At 47.3% G+C, this 14,866-nt stretch overlaps 1 protein-coding gene across 3 annotated transcripts in view; it reads left to right on the forward strand.

Annotated features, from left to right (window-relative positions):
• LOC144731245 (lysine-specific demethylase 5A-like) overlaps window positions 1–13,989 on the forward strand; it is a 53,406-nt gene extending 39,417 nt beyond the window's left edge. For all 3 annotated transcript variants that reach the window (XM_078612266.1, XM_078612267.1, XM_078612268.1), the window contains 8 exons: window positions 952–1,107; window positions 1,923–2,564; window positions 4,080–4,238; window positions 5,194–5,391; window positions 7,420–7,753; window positions 8,663–8,886; window positions 10,225–10,623; window positions 12,497–13,989. In XM_078612266.1, the coding sequence (XP_078468392.1) occupies window positions 952–1,107; window positions 1,923–2,564; window positions 4,080–4,238; window positions 5,194–5,391; window positions 7,420–7,753; window positions 8,663–8,886; window positions 10,225–10,623; window positions 12,497–12,646 (2,262 nt within the window). In that variant the 3' untranslated portion in view covers window positions 12,647–13,989. The remainder of the gene's footprint in view (window positions 1–951; window positions 1,108–1,922; window positions 2,565–4,079; window positions 4,239–5,193; window positions 5,392–7,419; window positions 7,754–8,662; window positions 8,887–10,224; window positions 10,624–12,496) is intronic.
• Window positions 13,990–14,866: the final 877 nt, after the last annotated feature.

Raw genomic sequence — 14,866 nt, forward strand, 5'->3', positions numbered from 1 at the left:
TATGGGGAGCGGTAGTGTAGCGGGTAGTGTGCTGCGCTACGAACCTGGCGATCCAATTTCGATTCCCGCTCATGGCCAACACCATCTGAACCGGTCCTGGGCCTTCCCTAGGTCGATTCGGCCTCAAATGAGTTTTTTGCACGGTGTATCAACATCGCCACCAAGGAAACGAAGGCAGCCGGGCGTGGTGCTGGCCTCCCACCCCTGCATGCGCCGTGCTGGCCTTCATAGGTGCTCGCTAACAGCACTTGCTCCAACAGTCTGTTCAGGCTATACGGGGATTTTTTATTATGTACCTTTGAGCGTGGGTTTTTTTCCCAGAAGCTCTTTTGCATGAGATATACCGTCTCATGTGTATTTGTTTAGTCGATATTTTTTAACTAATAAAATGTGTTCACAGTTATGAGTCACCATTAGCTCTTACAGTTCATTGATCACTGTTTCTCTTGACATTTGTGCCCTTTGCTATCCTTCTGCAGTTGTAAATTAGCAGGCGCACATTAACAGGCAAAGCATAGTTCCTGACATTAGCACTGACAGCAATCACATGAAGGCATCTCCAACACGTTATGCTGCAAAGACTAATGGAGAAATTGGCAACAGTGGAAATTGTGTTATATATTTATTTGACGGTACCGGCGCAAAGGCAAAATTGCTTCAGCTTGTTGTTGAATGCGTTTAACCTGCGTGCACTCGTCCATGTCACACCATTGCACATCTAGAATAAGTGGTCTGGACAAGGCCGAGAGCACTGTACACCCAATGCGGTGGTCGCGTGACGTGCATGCGAGGCATCATCTGCGTGTTGAACTTCTTTCGCACCGTACGTAGCCAACCGTGCTAATCGGAGGTGCAGGGGAAGGACAAGAAACTATACACAAAAAAGCACCGTGGGAGTCCTGCCGTTTGTGAGCACGTGTTTATGCGTTGTGGTATGTGCTGCTCTTGCAGGTGCTGAGCCCGCGCGCTGACATCGGCATGTACAGCAGCAGCAAGACCAAGCGCAAGAAGCTGAAGGAGATTGCGTCGGAAAAGGAGAGCAGTGCCTCTGGGCTGGGCGACAGCTTGGACGATGACAGCGACGAGCCTGTGCACCCTGCTGCCATCGTGAGCCACCCTGCCCGCCCCGCCACCTTAAACATTCCCGAACCCCCGACGTCGGCTCTCGATGGTTCTGTGGGACGGGAGCAGAAGCGCGATCGTTGCAAGTTGGCCGTCGTCGTTTCGTGTTGACGTCCATAATATGAACATGAATTGGCACGAGTTGACATTCATTTAAGATGTTTTATTGGTTTCTATACATCATTATTGTGGTCTTGAATGGTGATGTACTGTTACTGTACATCCCAACACTGAGCACAGTAAGTTATGGCAGTTATTAATTGATGGTGCTTTCCTCAAATGCCTCTATGCATATCCACTCTTGTGAATAAACTAAATTGGAACGAAACTAATTAGTGCTTTTCAGTGTTCACGTTGCAATGAAGATGTCACGAGCCAAAGTAACACTTTTTTTTTTATTGCCGAGGCAAACATCTCATCGCCGAATCTCTGCTCGAGCGAATGTTTGCGTGACTACTGTCGGTGTCTTTATTTATCTTAATTTCTTATCATTCGCCGCAGTGGCGAGATGTTAACTTCCTCGCAGGTCATGGGTTCAATTCAGACTGACGCCTTCATATTTGGAGTTTGCATGTTCTCTTGTGGTCGCTTGGATTGTTCATTTAGAGTATTTGGTTTCCATAAATTTACACGTGATAAGTCGCTTCATTGGCCTTTCAGTTGTGGCCAGCTCGCTTCTAAAAAAAGAGCTACATAGCTCAGTGGGCCTTACCTAGTAAGTAAAAAAAAAATGCACGTTGTGGTCTTTTACATGCTTCACCTGAGGGCTCGCATTTGCGGCACCTGCCCCCCCCCCTCAGGTCGCCTCGTTCAAGGAGTCCCAGAGACGTGAGCTGGAGTCGATGCGGAAGCTCCGAGCCATCAACCAAGCCAAGCCCAGGCCGGGCTCCGGCGACCTCATGCCAGGATCGGCCTCGGTTTCTGGCGGCAGTGGCGGCGGCACGTGCCTGACCGGCGTGCTCCCCTCGGCCGAGGAGTGCCGCTACTGCGTATGTCGGCGCGGTGCGCAGGGCTCCATGCTGCAATGCCAGCTGTGCCGCGACTGGTTTCACTCGACGTGCGTAGCCCTGCCGCGCCCCGTCGGCCTCAAGAAGGGCCAGGCCGGCGGTACGGGAGGCGGCGGTGGCGGCACGAACAGAGGAAGGGCCGGTGGCGGCGGCTTGGCAACGTCGGTAGCGCTGTCCTCGTTGACAGCCGGTGCCAGCTTGTACGGCAGCGGCGCGGGTTTTATCGGCGGGGGTGTCGGGTCGGGCGTGGCCAGCGGTAGCGCTAACAGCGCGAGTGCCAAGGAGCCGCGCTTCCTGTGCCCGCTGTGCCAGCGCTCGCGCCGCCCACGCCTAGAGACGATCCTGGCGCTGCTGGTGGCGCTGCAGAAGCTGCCAGTGAGGCTTCCGGAGGGTGAAGCGCTCCAGTGTCTGACAGAGCATGCCATGGCTTGGCAGGTGAGGAAGGGGTTTGCTCATTTATAGTAATAATCGCTATACTGTCTCTGTGTGATGAAAAGTCTCGTTGAATCCCAGGGCTCTATTCAAACAGTTCTCCCTGGGATTTTTGTCTGGCTTATAATGAAGTGTTTTTGCATGTGTGAAGAAAGAGTGCCTGAAAGTAATTTACAAACTGCACACGGGTAGAACGTGAATCAAATAGGAATTCATTGAGTGTCGAGTAATGATGGCTTGATGAATTAATCATTTCATAATGATCCCACTTCGAGAGACAAGGTACTATAATTTAACAACTTTCATTTTATGATGCTTCATTTTACAAAACAGCTTGCACAGAGTACTAAAACTCAATTATAATTCTACTGTTGAGAGAGATGTTGATGAACATGATGATTGCGGTAATGACCACACATAGCATTTCCATTCTTAGCAATGAACTGCCTCCTAATTGCATCACTTATTCTTGCAATACTGTTGAGTATTTTAAAGTATATTCTTCCTTGAGCATGAATTCACTGGGCCGTGCAGTTAAATGTACCGAACAGAAGAAAAAAACGCTGATCTTTTCCACTGGGTATTTTTCTGGAGTGATGGTTTATGGTTTGGCCATATACATCATCCCGCACGGACTGCTGCCAACAGTTTCATCCACAGCCAAGTCAAGGACCGTGCTGTGAAACACTCGTATAATCCCAGCGTTGATGGCTTCGAAATATCTATAAACATTCTCCTAAAGATTGGCCATGACCGTAAATGCTCGCTGTGTGGATTATAGATGCAGCAGTTTCCAACCAAACGTAGCACGGGTTTTTACAGCCGCTTTGTAAATTAAACTTTGTTTTTTTTTGGTTTGGCCCAGTGTTGAGCATTTCCTGCTCAACTTTTGCCACACGCTGCTGCGTGCATCTTCAAGGCATTACATTTTAATTGATCTTCTGAAGAATTCTTGGAAGAAGTATAGCTCAATAGGCAGCCAGGTCTGGAAAACTCACTCGGAACAACCTAATGCTTTATTGATTAAAATCCCGATGAGTTCCAACATCATGGCGGTGAATGGTGAATGGGGCAATGACATCACGGCGCAGTCACATGGTCAACTGATGTTTTTTTCCGCACTTCTTGCAGAGGTTTGCAGTTCGACTCGGACAGGCCGCCCTGGTTATTACTGCAGTGTATTAAAACCATAAGATACCTGCCGCCTGCTTCACAGTGGACGTTAAAGATCCCGTGGTGTCATTCGAAACGAGTAAGCCGTTGTGTGGCGGCGTTATGGTCCAAATTTCTCCAAATAAAAAATAGAAACTACCCGCATGTTTATGGGGTGTAAAATGGTAACATCGCCCCCTCCTGTGAAGCTACTGCACGCTGTGAAACAGTGCTTTCGTGATAGCCTTGCACCGCACGAATGGTGCAAATACCAAATGTACTATAATTATGCTGAATAATTAATGTGTGCAAGGTGTGCCATGGTGTCCATTGTGTTGTTATAACCCTGGGCTCTGCGCCACTCAGGACCGAGCGCGGCAGGCGTTGGCCACTACGGAGCTCGCGTCGGCGCTCGCCAAGCTCTCCGTGCTGAGTCAGCGACTGGTGGAGCAGGCGGCACGCGAGAAGACCGAAAAGATCATCCACGCAGAGCTGCAGAAGGCCGCCGCAAACCCCGAGCTACAGGCAGGGCATCCTCTCGCTCGCAATACTTGCCCGGGCTGGAAGATTCTGGGCAAACTCTCAGAAGCTTTCACATTTTCTTTAAACATCAAAGTCAAAAGACAAACGTGGTTTCCTGCTCGAATAAGCATTGAGGCAATTAGTGCTTATTCTGCTTACAGACCTGAGCCAGTGGTGGAAGATCCAATTTTTTTGTTGGCTTCCTCACAAAGTGGTACTAATTTTATTGACCCGTGGGGTGCCACAGTGGCTAGGAGATGTTAACTACCTCGCCTGGTATGCAGGAGGTCGTGGGTTCGATCATGACCCTGGCGCCTGTATATTTGGAGTTTGCAAGTTCTTCCCGTTGTCGCGTGGATTTTTTTCCAAGTTCCCCGGTTTTCCCCTCCACATTTAGAATTAACTTTCGTTTAGAGGATTTCACTGCTATAAATTTCCAGGCGATGACAAGCCACTTCGTTGAGCTATCATTTGTGGCCAGATCGCTTCTGAAAAAGAGCTGTATAGCTCAGTGGTCCTCCCGTGGAAAAATGTAAGTAATTTTAGTTTGGTTTAGGACGGGGTTCGGCAACTTGCGGCAGCTTGCGGCTGTTTGTTATTTAAATTAAATCTTCAACATAATTTAATATGGTGGGGAATGAGTTACTGGAATGTCTTTGTGACAACAAAATGTACAACAGTCAAACTGTATTGTATTGTTAAGGGGGGGGCGAAACTAAATAGACACAGTGTATTCCATCACCTATTTTGTTTATTCAAGTCAAAATGTATTTGTCATCTGCTGTATACATGCTGCTTTGTTTGTGCACAAGTAGCCCTGCGTGTGTGATGCGGCTCTCGAACAATTTCGGTCAAAGACGAAAAAGAACCGGCTCTACTTTAAAAGGTTTGCCGACCCCTGGTTTAGTAGAATGACCGTGCTTTCTTTTTTGCGTGCCGTCTCCTCTTCGCACCGCAGAGCGTCCATCACGTGGCGTTCGGCAAGCTGGCCGCGGCAGCCGGCGTCATGGGGCGCTCGCCGAGAATGATGGCCAGGGACGTGGACGACGACGACGACGAAGACGACGACGATGACGACGACGACGACGATGAGGACACCGATTCGGACGAGGAGAGCGCGAGATACACGGGCCGATACCAGCCGAGTCATGGGAAGGTGAGCTCGCTGTCAGCTGCGAATCTGAGTACAAACGGGGAAACTCGTGTCTCGACCCAGAGGTGAACAAGGTTGGGCCTCCCAACGGATCTGTCTGACCATACGATGGACAGACAATACCAGAAGGTTATTTTGATGCGACTGTCAGAGGCAAAGTGATTTCTTGCTCAAGTGAGTGTGGAGTCGGTGCTCCAGCTCCTGTTTACAGCCATCAAACAAAGACGGTCACCACATCGCGCTCTTTCATATGGCGCTTCTCTGGCCATCTGGAACGCTCTTCATTCCAATATTGTGAAGCTACTGGGAGCTCTGCACTTTTAAATCATATGGATTAAAAACTCCTTAATTTAGAACTGTTCTTTTTAGTTTAGTTTGTTCTCCTTTCCCACACCTCCAATTAGCACGATTGGCTACGTACGGTGTGAAAGCTGTTCAACAACATATATACAACACATTCCTGCGGAGGGAGCTGGTAGGAACGTTGGGTTGCTCGGTCAATGGCCAGAGTCAACGGCGGCGTGGTGTATTCCGCAAATATGCCCGACTGTGAGGGCGGGCACAAGCCGGCGTGAGTAGGTTAAACGTTGAGTTTTATAAGGGCACCACGGGGTGACCAGCCCCTCCCCACCCAGCCCCACCCTCCCCACCCAGCCCCTCCTCACCCAGCCCCTCCCTCCCCACCCAGCCCCTCCCTGCATGACGGATGGACGGACACAATAATCCCCTGTGGGCTGGTGTAACCAGAAGATTCCTACCAGTATTAACAGTCCTGAACCAGTGATAGAAATTTCACATGATGAGAGCATGTGAAATTTGTATCAATTCTCTGTAGGATAACCAAAGTTGATTTCACTACAAAGTGGAAGTCATTCTATTGACCGGTCAATCCCCAAGGAGCATTTGCAATTTGCAAGCCGCTCGGCTCTACCGGCGAGCCACCTGTGGCTTAAATTCTATATATATAAACATAAATAAATCTTAGTTTAAATAAATAATACATTCTCAAGAATAGTCGTGTTTATCATTGTAATACAACCTTTATCAACTCGCTGTGAAGTGTGAATATGTATGTGTTTGGACACTGTGCGTTTGTTTGTGAATGCCATGAAAGTGATGCATGTTTTTCCGTGTGCTCACAAGTCCGTGTTTGAATGTGGCAATTCAAATGAAATAGCACGCACAAATGTTCGTTATTGCCCACAAGTGTGCAGTGACATTTGCAGGACAAATCTTTCCTTTGTCCTCAAATTTATTTAATATTACATCCGAGTAAAGTGGTGTAAATTGCAGCACAAGAATAGTGTGCACCTTGAGTGATTAAACAAAGAATTGGGGATATTTTCCAATAAGCAACAAATTGCATGACCTTCAAATATATATTGACATGCCAATGCTATGGTTTGTGTACAAAATTATCTGGAATTGAACCTTATGGCGGGACCCCAGGGTCCTATAAGCCCCCGGCTCTCGCATAAATTGCGTTACGACGTCATTTTGTCTGTTGAAGGCGAACGATACGGCAATCTATTCCTCTCGACGAGCTGTACACGGTGCGCTAATTAAAGTTTCAAAGTTTTGTTTCGTCTGCGCATTCGTCCTCGCTGCGCTTTGACGATGTGACAACAGAATGATCCGCGCCAGGTGGGTCGCGACGTTTATGTGCGCGTTGAGACTGAGTCACCAAAAATAAATGTATTGCGTTATTTTTTTACTTCCGTTTATTCGGGTCCCCGGGGTCCCGCCATAAGGTTCAATTGCTCAAAGGTCCCTGCCTAAATTATTTTATGAGACGAAGCACCTATTTTGTCTGATATATATACTGCAGCTATAGAACGTTTTTTTTTTATCTCCACTGCATTGAAATCTTGCTTTGGGGAAGTTTAGCCAAGAAGCATTTATAGCTGAGAAGCAGTCTCATAACAAAGTCTTTGAGAAGGCTTTGAACTTACAACTTCCTGCTGAAAAGACAATAACATTATCCGGCACGTGCGTATGGTTTCCTCCTGTGTGCATGTGTGCATCCACCAGTCTCCGAGCAACTTCTCCCTGGCCGAGATGAGGTTGCTCTGCGAAGAAGAGGTCCCCATGGAGACGGAGGAGTGTTATCCCCCACAGCATCACCACCACCATCATCACCATCACCACCACCAGTACCACCAGCAGCAGCAGCAGTACCAGCCATACCACCATCACCACCACCACCATCACCACCAGCAACAGCTCCAGCAGCAACAACAGCTGCAGCAGCAACAGTTGCAGCAACAGCAGCTGCAGCAACAACAGCTACAGCAGCAGCGCATGGTGACTGCGTCGTTTTGTTCGGAGCATGCCTACTCGTCAGCCTCCAAGTCTATACACCAGGGTAAGCAGCCGCACATGGGACCATGGGTTATGCAGGAGGCGCATCACACGCAGAGCTGCTTGTACATGGACACAAATACAGCAGATCAACAGCAGATGACAACACACATTCTGACTTCAATAAACATTTATTTATATTTTTCCCCCTTAGTTATACTTTAACAGCACAGTTTGATTGTATATTTTGTTGTCGCCAAGACATTCCATAGTGACCCATTCCGTGCCATATTTAATAAATGATCTTGACGTTAAATTACGTTGAAGATTATTATTTTTTTAAAGGCTGCCCGCCTTGGCAGCCAAAGAGCCACAAGGGGAAGCCAAAGAGCCAGAGCTGATGGTTTCCTACCCCCTGGTCGAGCTTCAGTGGCAGTGATGTGGCCGAGCAGCAATGGTTTCAACCCCGTAGCCGCTCTGGTTATTATGTTGCCGGGCGTATTACCAACACACTTGCGCCATCTGCTTCAAGCAAGCAATTGCAGTGCTGCACCGTCACGTTTTGCCTTTGCGAATAATTTTCTGCATTGATCATCACCATTGCAGCGCAGTGAATAATGAATGATTTGCGCCGTGCGCGTGTGTGTGACCAGCGCGGTAGTGGACCGGTTAGCGCGCTGCACTATGAACCCGGCGACCCCTGTTCGATTCCCGCTCACGGCCAACACCAGTGACGATTGTCTGTACCGGTCTTGGGCCTCCCCCAGGTCGACTCGGCCTCAAATGAGTACCTGGTGCGGTGTGTAAACATCGCCACTGGGGAAACGAAGGCGGCCGGGCGTGGTGCTCGCCACCCACCAACCTCGTCTGCCATGCCGGCCTTCATCGGTGCTCGCTAACAGCATTTGCTCCTGCAGTCTGTTAAGGCTACACGGGGGGATCTTTGTTTGTGGCCTGCGCCACCGTTTCGCAGGCATGAGCATGCCCCGGAAACAGCCCCGCAAGTCGCCGCTGGTGCCGCGCTCGCTGGATTCGCCCGTGCTGCGCCTGTCGGAGGGAGCTCAGGCGCGGCTGGAGGAGCTGATCCTGGAGGGTGACCTACTGGAGGTGAGCATGGACGAGAGCCTGCACCTCTGGAGGATTCTGCAGGCCACGCAGAGCCCGCCGGGGGACGGCACCGCCCTCGGCCTCTTCCAGGTACGGTCCGATTCACTCGTGTTTATTTGCGCTCCTTTACCCAGAAGGCCTCGCTGAATCTAAACTTCTGGTTTCAGGAGGGTGCGTTGTGTAATCCCAGTTGAGTAATATACAGGTAATTTTTCATCATTGGGATTTTTGACCGATACAAATTGTACGTATGTGTGTTGAAGTTCTTTCACACCGTACGTAGCCAACCGCGCTTATCAGAGGGGCAGGGTTACATTGTTACTGGTTTTAGCTAAACTCTGCTGGGTCATGTCCCAGTTTGCATCCTGTATGTGAGAGTCTGTAGCTCTTAGGGTTATTGTAAGGTCTTAAACGTTTGCTTTTACTGAATGTGCTTTTAAGGTAATTGTGACATCGAATGAGAACCGTCCACTGGCTATAAAGATAGGTTTATTTTTCTAATTGTTGGCACTTGGCTATTAAGGTGTGCCTCAATGAAGCCGTTCATGATTACTGCATGCCATTACACTCATTTTGACATGTGACATTTCTATTGTGTCTTCCACTCAACTGGTTCCATATTCAAGTGAAACATTTTCTAACTCAATTGTCTCTGTGCTGTGAAAGGGCCATTTCCCAAAACGTCGCCTATTATATATTATTGACCGTGTTATTGACGATTGTGATTTTTGTATTCAGATGTACTTAAAAAATTGCCAAGCGTGCAATCATCCTAATTTGAAACGGAAGTATCACCGATAACACTACAGTACTCGTGAAATTTGACCACTGATGAAGTTTCATCTGACGATTATAAACTACAGCAGCATCATTGTTGAGATTTCATAACACATCCTGTTTAATTTGGAGCTTTCGTGACTGCAGGAATTATTCTTTGGTTCTTTCGGTAAAGTCACATATAAAGATAAAATAATAAATTAATTTAAATTATCTTTATACGTAACTTTACCGAAAGAACCAAAGAATAACACATCCTGTATTTTCTTCAACTAAATTTTAGAGAGGTTTTTTTTGGTGGGGGGGGGGGGGGGCTTCGATTATTAAAAAAAATTACCAGGTAAGGCCCACTAAGCTTTAGCTCTTTTTCAGAAGCGACCTGGCCACAAATGATAGCTCAACGAATTGGCTTATCACGTAGAAATTTATCGCAGCCAAATGTTCGAAACGCGTGTTTATTTTAAATGTGGAGGGAACCGGAGGACCCAGAGAAAAATCCACGCGACCACGGGGAGAGACACGCAAACTCGAAATATACAGCAGGTGTCAGGGGTCTAGATCGAACCCACGACCTCCTGCATACCAAGCAACAAGGTAGTTAACATCCCGCCACCGTTTGCATCCCAAGTTAATGCGTCGCTAATTTTGCAGACGGTGGGCCGGGAGGGCAAGCCAGTGAAAGCGCGGGCAAGGGACAAGGATCAGCTGGACAAGAAGCGCAAGCGCAAGCTGGAGAAGGGCGAGTTGACGTTCGGCGGCGACGCCGCACCGCGCGACATCCTCAAAGCCGACAAGCCCAAGAAGAAGAAGCTCAAGGCGGTGGGCGACGGCAAGCGGGACGAGCCCAAAGCCGAGAGGCGCGGCGTCGAGCGGGCCGACAAGAAAGACAAGAAGCGCGCCAAGCAGCGCAAGATGAAGGAGGGTGCCGGCGCTGCCAAGGAGAGGAAGGCCAAGGCCGGCGGCCGCAAAGCGACGAGTCGAGACGACGACTCGGATGACGAGTACGCCGTGTGCGCGGCGGAAGACTGCCAGCGGCCCTGCGGAGATGAGGTGACTGTTACGATTTTGCCAATTGCAACGTATGTGTACATGTACCTGTGTTGAACTTGTTTCGCACCATGCGTAGCTAACTGTGCTCAAAGGAGGTGCGGGGAAAGAACAACGTGAATGTCGATTTGTATCACCGTCATCACGATCTTCTGCCTATGGATCATGAGTTGTTATTAAAGTGGGTGTGGTGGGTCTCAGCCTGGTCATCGGTGACTGCACAAACACACAAGGTCATATCGGTCATCATCATCATCACGATCCATGGGCAGATACCCCGTAGGTTGTCCCCTGCACATTTAGTCATTTGTTTCCACTTTCCTCTGTCTTGTGCCAATATGCTCGAGTAGTTAGTGCCGCATCTTTCTGGCACCAATCTCTCATGTCATCTGGCCATTCTCTGTTAGGTCTTCCTCTCTTTCCAGAGAGCATATATAGCGCGTCAGATTTACAGCTCCGTCTCAAGACGCCGTACCGACAGGGTGAGTTTATGCGCACCGTGTAGACCAGCAGTAACTTTCGATTACATTTATAATGATCGCTGTTACGTTGTTTTTATAGCATTATTTTAGTGATTTTTAAAAAGGTTTAGTTTAGCCATATTTATCTGTTGCAGTTTAGAGTTATACTTGGAATTTAAATCTAGATTGTATTGTGATTGTTATTGTGATCTAACATCAAACTGGGATTTTTGCACATTTTTTTGTACGCATCATAAACATTTGGTGCTTTTTATGGAAGATATAATTGTTTTTATAGAGGATGGTTAAATTTGCGTGCAGTAAATTTTAAATGTATCTTGTAATTTTATTGTTTGTTGCGGTTGCACCCGAATCAAGAGCCGAATGGCTCACAGGGTCAAACCAAATAAATGAAACTGAACTGAACACCAGGTGCTGCGATCCATTTTGGTGAATCTCTTAACAGCTCTGGGATTCCACCAGAATGCTTTGACAACCAATTGCCCGGATTTAATCCCGTGGTATACCATGGCCATGAAATACTAGTGCCATCTATTGGTACAAGCTTTTTATGTTTGAATTCTTAGTTGGGGATTTTTATTTGGCATCGGTTGTAATGAGAATTGTATGCTTTTATGTTAGTGTTCTAATTTGTCCCTGGGATCCACAAATAATCTTTTTCTAGCTGCCCGTGGATTGAAATCCACATTGAGCAACGCCGAAGTCAACAGTGAAGTTTCTATGCTGTTGGTATCGCGATCTAGGTAAACACGCCTCCCACATGAGCGTGTTTCTAATCCAGTGAGTGTTGCTGCAAATGCAATTCCAGTTAAAGATACTGGTTACTGTTGAGTCTGCTCTGTTAACCAAGCTTTAATGCTCTGTGAGGGCTATCGATCCTGAAAGACAATTTATCAATGTTGTGTTCTTATTGTGGTTTCTGAAGGTTGTGCGTTTAGCATTTTATTAATACAAATCGTAAGAAGTTATTAGAATAGATTTTAGCTCTGAATTAGGAACGATTTTTCGCATTTAAAGAGTCAGTATTTTTGGATAATTTACATTATGTAATCATTCTGCGTGTCTTTATGCTAACAAAAGTGATGTCAACCTGTACCACGTGACCCCACTTTTGGTTGGAAAAGCACAAAGTGGCGTAATATATAAACCTCTTCCTGTGACGTCAATCTTTCTGATCAATCCGCATAAAAAACGTTATTCATATCCTTACAAATTTTGTTCCTTGGCCAGATTTTTTATATTTTTGAATCAAACCGAACGTCGGGAGCACATCTCTCCTCCAAAATAACAACTCTAGCGATCTACTTTGAATAAAAGACAAAATTATTCAGGGATTTGCTGTATTTGCTATGGTTGCAGTCGGTGTAACTCGTCTGTGACCTTCTGCTTTCCAGGTGAACTGGGTGCAGTGCGACGGGGGCTGCGACGGCTGGTTCCACCAAGTGTGCGTTGGCGTATCGACCGAGATGGCCGAGAAAGAGGACTACATCTGCTTGCGCTGCACACGCAGGAGACCCATTCACGCAGCGCAGAGCACGGGCTAGCCCTGACCCCACCTCCCCCCCCCAGCAGCACCAGTGTTTGGGCTCCCCCCACCCCCCACCGACACACACAGCTCGCTCCCGATCGCTCTTTTCGCTCACTCGCATGGCCAGCACGTGTTCCCCAAACTCTGACGCCTTCAAGCTCCCAGGACGAACAAAAACGGGGGGCCCGTGTTGACGTTGCGGAAAAAGCAAGCGGCTCTTGGTCTTCCGGAAGGACGTGTGTGTACATTGGGGGTGCACCTTGGAATGTAGGAGGAGGAAGCTGGCCCTTGTCTCTGCGAAGTACACTTTTAAGCAAGGCACAATGGCATTTTGAGTATAGGCCAAATTGAAATGAATGAAAGATGGCATTCAAGGTGAAGGGGGATTGATGGCAGTTTGCTTGTTCCTTGAGTGTTCTTTATAGGTTAATGTGTAGGAGGTGGCAACGCTGAGTTGGGTAGGTTAGATTTGTCTGTACATTGAAGTGTAAAAAGAAGACACAGAAATCTTGCAACAGAGCTCAATGGACCGGATGGGCATGATCATCATTTTTTCAAGATTTAACCTTCAAGTCCAGCACAAGGGGGGTTGGTGGGACCCTCCCTCACCCCACACCCATCCCCCCCCCCCTCCCCCCTGTTGGCCCCGTGGACCTCGGTTATTAATTTTCACAATGCTGAAGTATTTTTTTAAAATTGTTAATAACAGTGTTCACGTGGAAATGCAGCAAAGCCACGGGATGTTCTCAGTCGCCGGACTTTGGGATGAGACTGACCACACTTTTGTCAAAGAGCATTTGATTTGTTAATAGATACAAAAAAATGTCGGTCAACAAAACACCTTGTTGAGCAAGGGGAAAGGGGATTTTTTTTTCCCCTCGTTTCCTGAAAAGTCTGTTTAAAATAAGTGTTAACTTTTTTAAAAGCTTGTATATTTAGCTACAGAATCTTCCTGCACATGTTACGTTGTCAGATTTAACTTTCCTTATTTTTGTGTTTCCCCCCCCCCCGTTTCTTTTCTCTCGCTCCGTGTGTGTTCTATTTTGTTTCATGTTTTTTGGCAGTTAAATTTATCCTATGTCAAATTTAATTTATACAAATGTTAGCATATTCTCTTCGACGACTTTGGGTTTTGCGACCTCCCCGTTTTTTTCAGCGGCGTGTATATAGTCGTTTTTGAGGCGCGTGCCCCATCCTAACCCCCCCCCCCCTCCAGACCGTCTCCATTGTGGAATCACTTTATTTCCGTGCAAGCTTTGTCTTTAGAGTAAAAAAAAAATGGATTTGTGTGCAGAACGGACTCGCTGTTAGTTTTATGCTCGAGTAAAGCGGTAGGAAATAAACGTGTTAGACGGTTAACGCTGAAAATTGTCCCTTTGACTCGCGCGTTGTCTGTCGTTACCAGTATGAGGACGGAGTTAACTTTGCGCTTGAGTTGTGTTAATTTTGTTGCTCTTAAACATTTATCAAAACATCCGATTTACCACGCAGGGCTGTGTGATATCTGTAACTTTCCCCAAGCCCCACCCAGTTAGCATCATGTTTGTTCATACATTCATTTGGATGTAACGTTTTGTGACGCTGGCTGAAAAAGTTTAAAGAGCCACTTTTCAACAAAATTGCCTTTCGTGTTTTAATGTTCCCAAAGGGTACCCAGTCGGCAAAGCCGACTCGGTTTGATTTCAAGTTTATCACTTTCCCGGTCTGATACGGCTGCCTTATTGATGCGTAAGTGGGGAGAGTGCGGTGAGGGCCTCCATGTTTCTGAGAACCCAGGCCTCTTAAAATTCACCATCAAAAAATTACAGTGTGTTCTTGTGGTCTGCATGGACCATACCAGGTGTGCGGGGGGGGGGGTTGGTCATGCAGCCTTTCAATGCCATCGTTTACAGAGCCACACCCAGACTTCCACATGTGGCAGTTTCCGAAGTAACATTTTTCACTCGAGCTGCTAAACACATGGTATTTAGTGTTTACGCTTAACACCATATATGCGTGAGAACGTGCTCATAGGTGCACGTGCTACTGTACTTCAGGCCTAAACACTTGAGAGTGGTGGATTTAATACCTGGATGAGTACTTGGAGTGGAAATTGGAACTTGTCATGGGCTGCCCTAGTTTGACTCAAAATCAAAAAGTCAAAGTGATTTCCTGCTTAAATAAGCATCGAGCCGGTGTAGGAAATTCCCAATTCCTTCAGCAGGCTAGTCTCCATAGAACGGCCTCTGTTGATTCC

Source organism: Lampetra planeri, chromosome 38 (genome assembly GCF_965212315.1).
Source record: "Lampetra planeri chromosome 38, kcLamPlan1.2.h2, whole genome shotgun sequence".
NCBI lineage: Eukaryota > Metazoa > Chordata > Hyperoartia > Petromyzontiformes > Petromyzontidae > Lampetra > Lampetra planeri.